At 45.6% G+C, this 17,215-nt stretch overlaps 1 protein-coding gene across 2 annotated transcripts in view; it reads right to left on the bottom strand.

Moving 5' to 3' along the window:
* DOCK5 (dedicator of cytokinesis 5) overlaps positions 1-17,215 on the bottom strand; it is a 204,389-nt gene that overhangs the window by 158,610 nt on the left and 28,564 nt on the right. For both annotated transcript variants that reach the window (XM_067470674.1, XM_067470675.1), the window contains exons 2-3: positions 9,844-9,927; positions 488-528 (exon numbers count right to left, since the gene is read on the bottom strand). In XM_067470674.1, coding sequence (XP_067326775.1) covers positions 488-528; positions 9,844-9,927 — 125 coding nt within the window. The remainder of the gene's footprint in view (positions 1-487; positions 529-9,843; positions 9,928-17,215) is intronic.

Raw genomic sequence — 17,215 nt, 5'->3', positions numbered from 1 at the left:
TGACCACCCTGCCTCGATAAGCTTTAATTCTATTATATCCTTCCATCATCTAATTCAAAAGGCTACCTGAAGGCACACAGAGATACCCAACCCACCACACACTGCAAATTGTGCTTAATGCTGTTCTGATTTGCCCAGGTTTTACCAAGCACTGAACACAATTTAGGATCGTTTCTGAAACCAAAGGAGGCAGAAATGGCTTAAGAATGAATCCTGGAACTATGTCTCGCCAGAGTCTCCCTATCCTCACTCCTTCGTCTAATATCAGAATTCACACATTTGGAAATTTAGCAAAACCAGAACTGTCTGGCTTGCAAACATTTCTAATTTTGAAAAGATTTCAAAGAAAGTAAATATAGGAAAGAGGAAGTTACATTCTAGCAGTACAAGAGCACTTTGAAGAGGAACAAGAGCCAAATCAGATAGAGTTCCATTTAAAGCATACTCTTGGAGAAACACACACATGGAGAGAAAGAGGTTGCTATACCTTTTTGGATTTGTTCCGGAGCGTATATCCTCTGTACCAATCTGCCAGAGAAGGAAAAATACAGAATGAGTTCTGAATGTATTTATGAGTATTCTCTCAGGATCAGCTGGGGGAGAAATCAACAAACCTGTTGGTAGCAAATGACAGGGAAAAAAAGGAACGTATAGTCTAAGGATTGAGTTAAGTTCACCAACCTCTGCTTGTATTTTTTTCCCCTGTCTTCATTCTGTATCAGGTTACTGGACATTACCTTCAATCTATTCACAATTCTGACTAGATCAGGCTCATTAAATCAATTTAAGTTGCAATACATTGGAAACAAATTCAGTCTATCTAGTCTAGTTGGGATTTGGCCTTTGTGTTTTCTTCCCACTGAAATGTATGTCAAGGCTGTTTTCAAAAATGTGTTTGCAGTCATGCGCGTGCTGATTTGAACAACGGCTTCATTCACTCAGCTTTTCCCCATGGGCATGCTTATGGATATTACTTTTAAATACATATACGCCTTTTATCTATTCATGTTTAAATATGTGCATTGTGTTGGGCTTGCTCAGAAATAGTCAGTCCTCCATATTAACTGGGGATTAGGAGCACCGGAAACCCGTGAAAGTGAAGAACAACAAATCAAGAATTTGTTATGTTTTTAACCCTCTCCAGGAATATGTAACTCCTCCAGCATGACTCTATAGTCAATTTCTGTTGTAAACTGAAAATGTTTTCTCTAGGTAGCCAAATCCATCATAAAAGCTAACCACCTGAGAGAACTCTTTATCTCACAAAATGGGGTCCCTTGTCATGGCGATGAACTTATCCAAATTCTCCAACCAACTCTTTTAGACTGGTCACTCTACCCAGTGGTTCCCAACCTATGGTCCGTGGACCTCCAGTGGCCCGCAAGAACAAAAATATGGTCCACAGCCTCACCATTACTACACCGTTGCCTCAAAACAACGCAGCAACAAGAGCGACACTGCTAAAGCAACTGGGATGTCAGGAAGGGAGAGGCACAAAAGATTAAATAATAAATAAACCAAATGAAGTTTATGACTCTTATGTTAAATGAGCAGTGTGCGGACAGACGCTCATTGTCATGAAGGAGACAGACTCCTGCTGATAACGTCCCACGACGTTTGTTTTGGATGGTTCTGCGAAGTTTCTTCATGGTCTCACGATATATTCCGTACCCATTTTGTCACATGCTGTCTTGACATTACATCCTCTCCATAAACTGAAATGATTTCACAATGGTTCATGCCCTTTAAGTAATGAACTTGGAAGGAAACGAAATGAAGACGCTCATCTCTAACCTTCACCAGAACGCCAATCGATGAGCTACTGACGACTGGCACTGCTCATTCGCTTCCACTGGCTTCCTGCTACACAGCAGTGAGACTAACTTCCCCTAAGAAAATTCCCCACAAGAGCGACATTTCTTGTAACCTTACTTTCCGGATAACCTTCATACAGCATGAACTTCGCACTTGGAGGGAAAAGGAATGAGGACGCTCATCTCTAACCTTCACCAGAACACCAATCTGTGAGTTACTGACAACTGGCACTGCTCGTTCGCTTCCGCTGGCTTCCTGCTACACAGTAGTGAGACCAACTTCCCCTGAGAAAATTCCCCATGAGAGCTACATTCCTTGTAACCTTACTTTCCGGATAACCTTCATACAGCACGAACTTTGCACTTGGAGGGAAAAGGAATGAGGACACTCATCTCTAACCTTCACCACAATGCCAGTTGATGAGCTACTGACAACTGGCACTGCTCGTTTGCTTCCGCTGACTTCCTGCTACACGGCAGTGAGACCAACTTCCCCTGAGAAAATTCCCCATGAGAGGTACCTTTTAACCTTACTTTCCGGATAACCTTCATACAGCACGAACTTCGCACTTGGAGGGAAAAGGAATGAGGACACTCATCTCTAACCTTCACCACAATGCCAGTTGATGAGCTACTGATGACTGGCACTGCTCGTTCACTTCTGCTGGCTTCTCACTACACGGCAGTGATACCAACTTCCCCCAAGAGCTACCTGCTTTGTAACCTTACTTTCTGGATAACCCTCGTACTACATCAGCTCTAGATTATTAATTATGGTTTTCTGTGGGCGAGCAGATGGCAACTACTGGATGGCGTATGTTCTGTATCAGAAACTAGAGCTGATGTGGTCTATCCAGTGCAATTTTCTGAATCAGCAATCCAAATAATCAAACTGAATCTAAAGTTGACTAAAAATTGATTCGTAACCCTTTTAATGTTGGAGAATGTTCCCTGATCAAGTGGTCGCTGGTCAAAAAAAAGGTTGGGAACCACTCTACTCCATCTGTTTCCATCTTGTAATGTGATCCCATTTTACCAAATATATTATTTAATTGAGTTTTATTGTGTTTTAATTTTAGTTAACTATTAAAGGAATTTTAGCATAGTGACTAGTGTCTATTTATTTATTATTATTTATTTATTTACTTTATTTCTATACCGCTTTTCTCAGCCCATAGGCGACTCAAAGCGGTTTACATAGTACAAATTATCACAAGAGATTATCATAGGCAATTAAAACACATTATACATAACAGTCAATATCAACAAATAATCATTATCATAACGCCTCAGCACCAAATCAGAACTATTCTCATAATCCTTGTTCCATGTTCCTATGTTCGATTGCACCGTATTCCTATAATCAATTGCACTGTTTAGCCAAACACTTGTTCGAAGAGCCAGGTCTTCACCTTCCTCCGGAACGCCAACAGTGAAGGGTCCTGTCTGATGTCTACAGGTAGGGCATTCCACAGCCGAGGGGCCACCACCGAGAAGGCCCTGTCCCTCGTCCCCGCCAGGCGCGCCTGTGATGCAGGCGGGATCGAGAGCAGGGCCTCCCCAGACGATCTTAATGTCCTAGTCGGTTCATAGGTGGAGATTTATTTATTTATTTATTTAGAAGATTTCTATACCGGCCTTCTCAACCTCGACGAGGAACTCCGGTCGGTTTACAATACATATCAAATACAATCAGATAAAACAGCAAATACAACTCATTACATATTAAAATAGTACAACTCAGTACAATAAAAACCACATCATTAAATCATTACAGTTTCCTATGCCAAATCGCCAATCCAGTCATGATCATAATCATATTCATAGTCGCAGTTCATCATAATTCATCACAGGGTAGGTTCCAGGTTCAGTCTTTGAATGCCGTATTCCAGAGCCATGTTTTTAATGATTTCCTGAACATCAGGAGGGAGGGGGCAGATCTAACCTCTAGTGGGAGGGAGTTCCAAAGCCGGGGAGCCACCACCGAGAAGGCCCTGTCTCTCGTCCCCACCAACCGTGATTGAGAGGGTGGTGGGACCGAGAGCAGGGCCCCCCCAGAAGATCTTAGTAGCCTTGATGGCTCATAGGGGAGAATCCGTTCGGACAGGTAAACTGGGCCAGAGCCGTTTAGGGCTTTATAGGTCAAAACCAGCACTTTGAATTGTGCCCGGAAGCTGATCGGCAGCCAGTGGAGCTGGCGTAACAGAGGGGTCGTGTGGTCTCTGTACCCTGCTCCTGTTAACAATCTGGCTGCCGCACGTTGGACTGATTGAAGCTTCCGGGCAGTCTTCAGAGGCAACCCCACGTAGAGAGCATTGCAGTAGTCTAAACGGGATGTAACCAGAGCGTGGACTACCGTGGCCAAGTCAGACTTCCCAAGGTACGGGCGCAGCTGGCGCACAAGCTTTAGCTGTGCAAAAGCTCCCCTGACCACCGCCGAGACCTGGGGTTCCAGGCTCAGCGATGAGTCCAGGGTCACTCCCAAGCTGCGAACCTGCGTCTTCAGGGGGAGTGTGACCCCGTCCAGCACAGGCTGTAACCCTATACCCTGTTCGGCCTTTCGACTGACCAGGAGTACCTCTGTCTTGTCTGGATTTAGTTTCAATCTGTTGTCCCTCATCCAGTCCGTTACAGCGGCCAAGCACCGGTTCAGGACTTCAACAGCCTCCTTAGTAGATGCATTCGGAGAGGTAAGTAGGGCCGGAACCGTTTAGGGCTTTATAGGCTAAAGCCAGCACTTTGAATTGTGCCCGGTAGCAGATTGGCAGCCAGTGGAGCTGGCGCAACAGAGGAGTGGTATGCTCCCTGAGTGCCGCTCCTGTTAGCAACCTGGCTGCCGAGCGCTGGACCATTTGAAGCTTCCGAGCAGTCTTCAAGGGCAACCCCACATAGAGAGCATTGCAGTAGTCTAGACGGGATGTAACCAGAGCGTGGACCACCGTGGCCAAGTTTGTCTGTGTATTTTGATTTTTGTCTTTGATTATCACAGGACTAACCAATAAACAGATCTGGTCTCTAGGAATCCTTAGGTCCTCCAGCATGACCCTTGTAATTGCAGTGGAGGACCAATAAATCCCAAGAGAGAACATTTTAATAATATCCGTGAATAATGAAATCTATAAACAGGATCGAGAATCAGACTGTTTTCCTTCTAATCTTCATGCAGGAGGTGTCTGGGGAATACAGATGTAGGTAGAAAAGGGCCGCATGCCCATTTGCAAAGGCCTTTAAAACTCTAAGTGCTAAAATATTAATGTTTTTCCCCTTTCATCTTAGAAATGAAGACAAAATAGAGCAGTTGCGGCAGTGCTAAATGGAGCCCAGTCTGCTCTGAATACATGATAGGACCATTCAAAACATGTTCTCCTCAGTAAGCATGCAAGGTCAGGAAGCAAAGAAGAAATGTCTGCCAGGAAGAAAGGAAGGAGTCAACAAGAGTATCTTGTGTGTGTGTGTGTGTGTGTGTGTGTCAGGAACTACTTGAGAAACTGCAAGTTGCTTCTAGTGTGAGAGAATTGGTCATCTGCAAGGATGTTGCCCACGTTATGCCCGGATGTTTTACCATCCCATGGGAGGCTTCCCTCATGTTCCTGTATGGGAAGCTGGAGCTGACAGACAGGAGCTCATACCACTCCCCAGATTCGTATCTTCATGTGTGTGTGTGTGAGGAGCAACTTGAGAAACTGCAAGTTGCTTCTGGTGTGAGAGAATTGGCCATCTGCAAGGATGTTGCCCAGGTTATGCCTAGATGTTTTACCATCCTGTGGGAGGCTTCCCTCATGTTCCTGTATGGGAAGCTGGAGCTGACAGACAAGAGCTCATCCCACTCCCCAGATTCGTATCTTTGTGTGTGTGTGTGTGTCAGGAGCGACTTGAGAAACTGCAAGTTGCTTCTAGTGTAAGAGAATTGGCCATCTGCAAGGATGTTGCCCAGGTTATGCCTGGATGTTTTACCATCCTGTGGGAGGCTTCTCTCATGTCCCTGTATGGGAAGCTGGAGCTGACAGACAGGAGCTCATCCCACTCCCCAGATTCGTATCTTTGTGTGTGTGTGTGTGTCAGGAGCGACTTGAGAAACTGCAAGTTGCTTCTAGTGTAAGAGAATTGGCCATCTGCAAGGATGTTGCCCAGGTTATGCCTGGATGTTTTACCATCCTGTGGGAGGCTTCTCTCATGTCCCTGTATGGGAAGCTGGAGCTGACAGACAGGAGCTCATCCCACTCCCCAGATTCGTATCTTTGTGTGTGTGTGTGTGTCAGGAGCGACTTGAGAAACTGCAAGTTGCTTCTAGTGTAAGAGAATTGGCCATCTGCAAGGATGTTGCCCAGGTTATGCCCAGATGTTTTACCATCCCATGGGAGGCTTCCCTCATGTTCCTGTATGGGAAGCTGGAGCTGACAGACAGGAGCTCATACCACTCCCCAGATTCATATCTTTGTGTGTGTGTGTGAGGAGCAACTTGAGAAACTGCAAGTTGCTTCTGGTGTGAGAGAATTGGCCATCTGCAAGGATGTTTCCCAGGTTATGCCCGGATGTTTTACCATCCCATGGGAGGCTTCTCTCATGTCCCCGTATGGGAAGCTGGAGCTGACAGACGGGAGCTCATCCCACTCCCCAGATTCGTATCTTTGTGTGTGTGTGTGTGTCAGGAGCGACTTGAGAAACTGCAAGTTGCTTCTAGTGTAAGAGAATTGGCCATCTGCAAGGATGTTGCCCAGGTTATGCCTGGATGTTTTACCATCCTGTGGGAGGCTTCTCTCATGTCCCTGTATGGGAAGCTGGAGCTGACAGACAGGAGCTCATCCCACTCCCCAGATTCGTATCTTTGTGTGTGTGTGTGTGTGTGTGTCAGGAGCGACTTGAGAAACTGCAAGTTGCTTCTAGTGTAAGAGAATTGGCCATCTGCAAGGATGTTGCCCAGGTTATGCCCAGATGTTTTACCATCCCATGGGAGGCTTCCCTCATGTTCCTGTATGGGAAGCTGGAGCTGACAGACAGGAGCTCATACCACTCCCCAGATTCATATCTTTGTGTGTGTGTGTGAGGAGCAACTTGAGAAACTGCAAGTTGCTTCTGGTGTGAGAGAATTGGCCATCTGCAAGGATGTTTCCCAGGTTATGCCCGGATGTTTTACCATCCCATGGGAGGCTTCTCTCATGTCCCCGTATGGGAAGCTGGAGCTGACAGACGGGAGCTCATACCACTCCCCAGATTCGTATCTTTGTGTGTGTGTGTGTGTGTGTGTGTGTGAGGAGCGACTTGAGAAACTGCATGTTGCTTCTGGTGTGAGAGAATTGGCCATCTGCAGGGATGTTTCCCAGGTTATGCCTGGATGTTTTACCATCCTGTGGGAGGCTTCCCTCATGTCCCCGTATGGGAAGCTGGAGCTGACAGATGGGAGCTCATCCCACTCCCCAGATTCGTATCTTTTTGTGTGTGTGTGTCAGGAGCGACTTGAGAAACTGCAAGTTGCTTCTGGTGTGAGAGAATTGGCCATCTGCAAGAATGTTTCCCAGGTTATGCCTGGCTGTTTTACCATCCCGTGGGAGGCTTCTCTCATGTCCCTGTATGGGAAGCTGGAGCTGACAGATAGGAACTCATCCCGCTCCCCAGATTCATATCTTTCTGTATGTGTGTGTGTGTGTCAGGAGCGACTTGAGAAACTGCAAGTTGCTTATGGTGTGAGAGAACTGGCCACCTGCAAGGATGTTGCCCAGGTTATGCCCAGATGTTTTACCATCCTGTGGGAGGCTTCTCTCATGTCCCCGTATGGGAAGCTGGAGCTGACAGATGGGAGCTCATCCCACTCCCGAGATTCATATCTTTGTGTGTGTGTGTGTGTGTCAGGAGCAACTTGAGAAACTGCAAGTTGCTTCTGGTGTGAGAGAATTGGTCATCTGAAAGGATGTTTCCCAGGTTATAGCTGGATGTTTTACCATCCCATGGGAGGCTTCTCTCATGTCCCCATATGAGAAGCTGGAGCTGACGGATAGGAGCTCATCCCACTCTCCAGATTCCTACCTTTGTGTGTGTGTGTGTGTGTGTGTCAGGAGCGACTTGAGCGACTGCAAGATTCGTATCTTTGTGTGTGTGTGTGTGTGTGTGTGTGTGTGTCAGGAGCGACTTGAGAAACTGCAAGTTGCTTCTGGTGTGAGAGAATTGGCCATCTGCAAGGATGTTTCCCAGGTTATGCCTGGATGTTTTACCATCCCGTGGAAGGCTTCTCTCATGTCCCCGTATGGGAAGCTGGAGCTGACAGACGGGAACTCATCCCGCTCCCCAGTTATGAACTGCCGACTTTTCGGTCAGCAGTCCTGCCGGCATAAGGATTTAACCCATTGTGCCACTGGGGGCTCCTAATGAGAATATCTAATAAATAGTAACTTTTGCTTTGTCTTTCTCTTTCCGCTCCCCACTTCCCAAGGTCAGCAAATGCTTGGGCCGTTTGGCACATTGCATCTTCTCCTTCAAAACAATCTCCTACAAACAAGATAATTCATACGTAGACTCTGCTTAGCTGCTTCCAGAGTCAAGGTTAAAGCAGAGAGGATTTCTGCAATGCTGAGTAAATAGATGGGATTCTAATAGCTTGGCTACGTTGAAAGTGCTTTTGCACTGCCTTTGGTTGGCTGAGGACCTTTCTACACTGCCGTATAAAATCCAGATTATTTGCTTTGGACTGGATTATATGGCAGTATAGACTCATACAATCCAATTCAAAGCAGATAATCTGGATTATATGCCAGTGTAGAAGGGGCCTGAGCCTCTGTTCCTAGCACGAGACTTGAAAGACAGAGTAGCCAAAAGAACTACGAGGGTTGAATGAAAAGTAATGCCTCCACCTTCGTAACTCCTCAACAGATGGAAAGTACTGGTATGCAGTAGGTACTGGCTTGTTCAGTAGACTCTCCTCTACAGTTCCATTTTGGCATTGAACGGTTGTGTTGTTAAAGTGCAAAGTAATGGAACCCTGCGCAGATGGTCAGTCAATGCGACTTAAGCAACATGTAGTCATTGAATTCTTGACAGCAGAAGGTGTGTACAGGAGCCCCCAGTGGCGCAGTGGGTTAAAACCCTGTGCTGGCAGGACTGAAGACCGACAGGTCGCAGGTTCGAATCCAGGGAGAGGCGGATGAGCTCCCTCTATCAGCTCCAGCTCCTCATGCGGGGACATGAGAGAAGCCTCCCACAAGGATGATGAAAACATCAAATCATCCAGGCGTCCCCTGGGAAACTTCCTTGCAGATGGCTGATTCTCTCACACCAGAAGCGACTTGCAGTTTCTCTAGTCACTTCTGACATGACAAAAAAAGCAGAAGGTGTCACCTCAACATCTTTGAACTTACTCGCCCAACGACGCACAGTACTCACATCAACACAATCACCATAAACAGCTTGCATTCTCTGATGAATCTCCTTTGGAGTGACACCTTCTGCTGTCAAGAATTCAATGACTGCACCTTGTTTAAGTCGCATTGACTGACCATCTGTACAACGTTCCATACTTTGCACTTTAATGACACAACTGTTCCATGCTAAGGTTTCCCACCAAAATGGAACTGTAGAGGAGAGTCTACTGAACAAGCCAGTACCTACTGCATACCAGTTCTGCCATCTGTTGAGGAGTTACGAAGGGGGAGGCATTACTTTTCATTCAACCCTCGTACTGTCAGCCCTTTAAATTCATTGGAGTAATGGGCACAGGGACTTGCTGAAATGGAAAAAAATACCTGGATCAGTCAATAGCCAAAAAGGTTTTAGAGGTCACATTCAGTCCCAAGGCTCCACTGTTATGGGAAGCATGCAGGGATACGAGAGAAGCCTCCCACAAGGATGGTAAAACATCAAACATCCGAGCAATGTCCCCTGGGCAATGTCCTTGCAGACTGCCAATTCTCTCACACCAGAAGCGACTTGCAGTTCCTCAAGTCACTCCTGACATGAAAAAAAAACTTTAAACATGTACATTTGGAATAGAATTGGACTGAGAACCTTCCCATACCATAGTAGCAAGGAAAGGAGCATTTACCTTCATACATCTCCAGAATGTGAACTGTGTCGCCAACCTGCAGAGAAAGCTCCACATCTTGGGCAGCGTCATAGTTGTAGATGGCTGCAATGAGAGAAGAAGCCAAGAGTGAATCAGGAACCATGGTCAATGCCAGCGTTTGCAATCCTTTGATCTCTCGACTCCCTTTCAAGCAACCACAATTGGTATCTTCCAGTTCCCATTTTGAATTTGCCACACGATTTGGGCATTATGGGAAGCTTGGGTATTGGTACCCTTCCAGCTCAGGTCGATAGCAAACCTTTAAATTGGCCAGGGATCCCCAAAAGCTCAATCCCCTAAAGCAAACTACAAGAGATTCCATCTGAACATGAGGAAGAACTTCCTGACTGTGAGAGCCATTCAGCAGTGGAACTCTCTGCCCTGGAGTGTGGTGGAGGCTCCTTCTTTGGAGGCTTTTAAACAGAGGCTGGATGGCCATTTGTCAGGGGTGATTTGAATGCAATATTCCTGCTTCTTGGCAGAAAGGGGTTGGACTGGATGGCCCAGGAGGTCTCTTCCAACTCTTTGATTCTATGATTCTAATAAAGTGCATTTGGGACATGATGCTAGGAGATTCCTATTCTGGGAAGGCACACTGGAACAGCCACGTGTTCAAGCTCTTCCTAAAGACTGCCAACATTGGGGCTTGTCTGATGTCCTTGGTGAGAGAGTTCCAGAGTCGGGGGCCCCCACAAAGAAGGCCCTGTCCCTTGTCCCCACCAATCGTGCTTGCGACGCAGGTGGGATCGTGAGCAGGACATCTCCAGATCAATGGAGGGATCGTGTGGGTTCGTATATGGAGATGCGGTCACGCAGGTAGAATGACCCATGAGGTTTCTTCCAGCTCTATGATTCCTAAAATGGGACATAAATAATCAAATCTGCAAAAGCCAAACTTGCACAAGGAGTGACCATCACTCAAAAAATTATGATTTTGTCATTTGGGAGTTGTAGTTGCTGGGATTTATAGTTCACTTACAATCAAATAGCATTCTGAACCCCACCAACAATGGAATTGAACCAAACGTAGCATAACAGGACCCCCATGATCAACAGAAGCACAAGAAGGGTTTGGTGAGCGTTGATCTGGAGTTTGGGAGTTGTAGTTCACCTATATCCAGAGAGCACCATGGACGCAAACAATGATGGATCTGGACCAAACTTGGCATGAATATTTCATATGACCAAATATGAATACAGATGGAGTTTGGGGGAAATAGACCTTGACATTTGGGAGTTGTAGTTACTGGGATTTATAGTTCACCTACAATCAAAGAGCGTTCTGAACCCTACCAACGAAAGAATTGGGGTAACTTCCCACACAGAACCCCCATGACAACAGAAAATACTTAAGGCCATCCAGTCCAACTCCCTTCACCGGGGCAAGGAAATGTAATCAAAATTTATTTCAGGTGCTGATGGAGTCAACAAAAGACCAATAAACCACAGAGCAAGTGAGCCTTTAACAACAACAAAAGAAACCCTTCCTCATTCCTCAGTTTGTTTGGAAGAATCTTTCTTATGGTGGTGCGGTGCATTAAACCACTGAGCTGCTGTACTTGCTGACCGAAAGGTCAGGAGTTTGAATTCGGGGAGTGAGGTGAGCTCTTGCTTTTAGACCCAGCTTCTGCAAACCTAGCTGTTCGAAAACATGCAAATATGAGTATATCAATAGGGGAAGGTAACAGCACTCCATGCAGTCATGCCGGCCACGTGACCTTGGAGGTGTCTATGGACAACGCTGGCTCTTTGGCTTGTAAATGGAGATGAGCACCAACCCCTAGAGTTGGACACGACTGGACTTAACGTCAAGGGGAAAACCTTTACATTTACTTAAGAGATCAGGGTTCAACCTTTTGGTATTGGTCGAGCATCCCTTATCTGGAATTCCAAAATTCAAAATGAAAACAAGGCTGGTGCAAACGGATATCAGGCAACATTAAGGTGGAAACTGGAGGTACCTGATTATGGATGTTTTTGAAAACATTACTTTTTGGAAGCGACACAAATCAGTAAGAAAGTAACCACCAAATAAATGTACCAGATCAGCTCTATAGTGAGGTATATTACTTCCTGGCCCGGAGCCCATATAAACAGACACATTGTAAGTTAAAATACAGGAAACAATAAACTCCCAAAGTTCTCATCAAACAAGGAAACTATAAATAACGTGGCAACAAACAGAGATGGTTGGCTGAAGTTTTTTGAGTTCAGACGCTAGGTTAAAAGCCAGCTATTTTAAGTTCCTCTCTGCTTTTGTGTGTTATGTCTGCTATTTCTTAAGCAAAGGTCTTCCCAAACTAACTCTTATGCTTCATGTTTGTGGGGAAAAAAATCAGGATAACAGAATAATGCAGATGTTGTTAGAGCTCTTGCTGGCTTATGCACAAAACTGTGCTAGTGTCCTAGTTCGAACTGCATTGTGTGGTCAGACCGAACTGGATTATATGAGCCTGCACTGCAAGGTAATAGGCTTGGGCAATCCATGCTTCTAAATGGTTCTAAAGTACTTACAAAACTAAAGTTCTGGTGGTGGAAATTTCAGAACTCTAACAAAACTCTCAAAATTTCATAATAAATGGCAGTTCCTAATTGGTTCTGTCATTAAAATCACCAATAATGAAATAATAATTAAATTTTGGAAGTTTTGTTAGAATTCTGAAATTTTCACCACCAGAACTTTAGTTTTGTAAGTACTTTAGAACCATTTAGAACCATGGATTGCCCAAGCCTACAAGGTAATCTAGTTCAATGCAGCTAATCAGCATTCTGAAAATGCATTAAATCCATTATATTCATTATATTATATTATATGCATTATATGTCAGTGTAGAGTCTCCCCTGAGTCTCCTCGGGGAGATAGAGCGGTATATAAATAAATAAATTGTTGTTGTTGTTGTTGTTGTGTAGATGAGGCCTCTGTTTGGAGCAAATGACCGGATCTGGTATGGCTTTTCCGAGATAGTTTAAACAATTGATTTTAAAGCGGAGATAATTTATTTTAGTGTTTATGTATATTTATCGCTTATTTTATGTTCCGGCATTGAATGCTTGCCGTACATATGTTGTGCTCTGCCCTGAGTCTCCTGTGGCTCCGGTCCCTCCTGGAGGGTCATTCCCAGTTGGTTTATTTTATTTATCGTGTCATCCGCAACCAGAACATTGTATTACATTTTTAACAGAACAAAACATACAAACAGATAAAAACACACACACACAAATTTTGCAAACTTGGTAGATGATTAAATGTCCTTTGACCAGTATCTGGCCACTTGGAGTGCCTCTGGTGTTGCCGCAAGAAGGTCCTCCCTTGTGCATGTGGCTGGGCTCAGGTTGCATTGCAGCAGGTGGTCAGTGGTTTGCTCTTCTCCACACTCGCATGTCGTGGATTCCACTTCGTGGGCCCATTTCTGAAGGTTGGCTCTGCATCTCATGGTGCCAGAGCGCAGTCTGTTCAGTGCCTTCCAAGTCGCCCAGTCTTCTGTGTGCCCAGGGGGGAGTCTCTCATCATGGATTGAGCTCTGGGTTTGAGCCTGCCACTTTTGAACTCTTGCTTGCTGAGGTGTTCCAGAGAGTGTCTCTGTAGATCTAAGAAAACTATTTCTTGATTTAAGTCGCTGACGTGCTGGCTGCTACCCAAACAGGGGATGAGCTGGAGATGTCTCTGCCTTGGTCCTTTCACTATTGGCTGCTACTTCCCGGCGGATGTCAGGTGGTGCAATACCGGCTACGCAGTGTAATTTCTCCAGTGGTGTAGGGCACAGACACCCCGTGATAATGTGGCATGTCTCATTAAGAGCCACTGTTTTAGTGTGGTGAGATGTGTTCCACACTGGGCATGCATACTCAGCAGCAGAGTAGCATAGCGCAAGGGCAGATGTCTTCACTGTATCTGGTTGTGATCCCCAGGTTGTGCCAGTCAGCTTTCGTATGCTATTGTTTCTAGCACCCACTTTTTGCTTGATGTTCAGGCAGTGCTTCGTGTAGGTCAGAGCACGGTCCAGAGTGACTCCCAGTTATTTGGGTACACTGCAATGCTCCAGTGGGATTCCTTCCCAGGTAAATAGATGGTTTCATCTATGCTGATGATCGTGCCATTACCGCTCAAGCAGGGAGCTTTGAGATGGTTGAACAGAAGCTCTCCGAAGCCCTAGGTGCTCTTACTGCCTATTACAGGGAAAACCAGCTGATCCCCAACCCATCTAAAACACAGACATGTGCCTTTCACCTTAAGAACAGACGAGCATCCCGAGGCTCCTTCTTTGGAAGCTTTTAAACAGAGGCTGGATGGCCATCTGTCGGAGGTGCTTTGAATGCAATATTCCTGCTTCTTGGCAGAATGGGGTTGGACTGGATGGCCCATGAGGTCTCTTCAACTCTTTGATTCTATGATTCTATCTTCCGGTCCCAATTCAAGGCACAGGTTCCCTATAAAGCCCTAAACGGTTTGGGACCCGCCATGACTGTATCTCATTCCATGAACCAGCCCGAACTCTTCGATCCTTGGGCAATGCCCTCCTTTTGCCCTTGCCAGTCCCTCAGACTCACCTTGTGGGTACAAGGGAGAGAGCCTTCTCCTCTGTTGCCCCCTGACTCTGGAACTCATTGCCCGGAGAGATTAGGAAAGCCCCTACGTTAGAAACCTTTAAAAAGAGTCTCAAGACCTAGCTGTGCTGCTGCGCTTTCGGAGAGTAGCCACATAATTTATACTACTGTTCCCTCAATGTTCTTGTCCCAGGAGTTTCCCTGTCCTGCCCCCCCCCCCCCCACCTATGAAGGTTTGTTATTTTCCTGTCTCTCTATGAGTTCTCCCTTACAATTAGTTCTGCCCCCTTATCTCACCCGGAGTTTTTAATTCATTTTATGTACATGCGACCCGCTCTCTGTCATTTGTTCGGTTTCTATGCTCTGTGTATACTGTTTCATATGTTTTGATGTGCTACACTTTAATTTTACTGCAATTTGTATTTTTATATTGAAGTTGTTGTTCGGGCTTGGCCCCATGTAAGCCGCTCAGAGTCCCTGTTGAGGAGATGGTGGCGGGGTATAAATAAAGATTATTATTATTATTATTATTATTATTATTATTAGGGTGGAAAATGAATATTTTAAATAAATAAAAGCTCAGAATGAAGAGAGAAAGTAGGAGACTATTTATTTGTTATTTTATTTGTCGTGTCAGAACAACCAGTCTAACAGAACAAAGCAAACAAACAGAAAAATACACAACTTGTGAGTTTGGTAGCTGGTTAAATGTCCTTTGACCAGTATCTGGCCACTTGGGAGTGCCTCTGGTGTTGCTGCAAGAAGGTCCTCCATTGTGCATGTGGCAGGGCTCAGGGTGCATTGCAGCAGGTGGTCAGTGGTTTGCTCTTCTCCACACTCGCATGTCGAGGATTCTACTTTGTAGCCCCATTTCTTGAGGTTGGCTCTGCATCTCGTGGTGCCAGAGCGCAGTCTGTTCAATGCCTTCCAAGTCTCCCAGTCTTCTGTGTGCCCGGGGGGGGGGGGGGAGTCTCTCATTTGGTATCAGCCATTGGTTGAGGTGCTGGGTTTGAGCCTGCCACTTTTGGACTCTCGCTTGCTGAGGTGTTCCAGCGAGTGTCTCTGTAGATCTTAGAAAACTATGTCTAGATTTAAGTCGTTGGCGTGCTGGCTGATACCCAAACAGGGGATGAGCTGGAGATGTCTCTGCCTTGGTCCTTTCACTATTGGCTGCTACTTCCCAGCAGATGTCAGGTGGTGCAATACCGGCTAAGCAGTGTAATTTCTCCAGTGGTGTAGGGCGCAGACACCCCATGATAAGGCGGCATGTCTCATTAAGAGCCACATCCACTGTTTTAGTGTGGTGAGGTGTGTTCCACACTGGGCATGCATACTCAGCAGCAGAGTAGCACAGCGCAAGGGCAGATGTCTTCACTGTATCTGGTTGTGATCCCCAGGTTGTGCCAGTCAGCTTTCGTATGATATTGTTTCTAGCACCTACTTTTTGCTTGATGTTCAGGCAGTGCTTCTTGTAGGTAAGAGCACGGTCCAGAGTAACTCCCAGGTATTTGGGTAGTAGGAGACTGAGAGCCCTTCTATGTGAGAACATGATAGAAGCTTCCCACAAGGATGGTAACACATCAAAAACATCCGGGCATCCCTTGGGCAACGTCCTTGCAGACGGCCAATTCTTTCACACCAGAAGCGACTTGCAGTTTCTCAAGTCACTCCTGATATGACAAAAAAAAACCTCCCCCAAAGGTGGCATAGGGTTAATTGGGCTGTCTCTGGCAAATAGTGACAGCTAAAGGTATAGAACCACTATGTCGCAACCTAAAAGGACTGCGGTGGAAACAAGGTTAAAGGTCCCTTAGCCTTCATCTAGAGATCTATCTCTTGCACTGAGATCATAAATACAAGAGAGGAAAGAATAGCTGCTGGGGATATCTTTAAAGCAATACCTGGTTTGGCCCTGAGGGAGGGGGATGTCCCCACATTCCCCATGGTACCAGCAAAGGAAACATAATTGTGGAGCAGCTCACAGTCAGAGCAGGACTTGAAGTAGCAACTTTTGCCCAATTGCCTTGACTGAGAACACAGAGAGCCCTCTATATAAAATCTTTCAAGCAGCTGTTACATGAGAGATTGTGGAAAAAATGGCAGGGAAGTCCAGTTTTATAATACATGCAAGTGTAAGAATAATAATATTATGGGGTTTTGTTTTTTTGTCGTGTCTGGAGCGACCTGAGAAACTGCAAGTCGCTCCTGTTGTGAGAGAATTGGCCGTCTGCAAGGACGTTGCCCACGGGACGCCCGGATGATTTTGATGTTTTTATCATCCTTGTGGGAGGCTTCTCTCATGTCCCCGAATGAGGAGCTAGAGCTGATAGAGGGAGCTCATCCGCCTCTCCCCGGATTCGAACCTGTGACCTGTCGGTCTTCAGTCCTGCCAGCACAGAGCTTTAACCCACTGCGCCACCGGGGGCTCCTAGATATTATGGGGTGCAGCATTGGCAAATTAACCAACTTCTGGAATCAAACAAAATATTTTATTTGACTAAAATGCTAAATATGTTTATTTTCTACCTTGCCTATCTACCAAGAAACAGCATAACAAAAGGTTAAAAGCAGGACAGTTGGCTCTTTCTACCCACGGATTCTATAGTCACAGCTTGGAAATATTTCCCCAAATCTTCCAAAAGACAAATCTTGATTTTTTGCCATTTTATATAAGGAACACCCATTAACTGATAGCAACATCCTTTTAGTAGTTTTAAGAATGCTAGCTTACTGCTAAAACTGTTAAATATATGTGTGGTAGGGTTTTTTGGGCTACATGGCCATGGTCTAGAGGCATTTTCTCCTG

Source organism: Anolis sagrei, chromosome 7 (genome assembly GCF_037176765.1).
Source record: "Anolis sagrei isolate rAnoSag1 chromosome 7, rAnoSag1.mat, whole genome shotgun sequence".
Lineage (NCBI taxonomy): Eukaryota > Metazoa > Chordata > Lepidosauria > Squamata > Dactyloidae > Anolis > Anolis sagrei.
The sequence above is the reverse complement of the archived record's forward strand: the minus strand, read 5'-3'. Positions and strand labels throughout refer to the sequence as shown.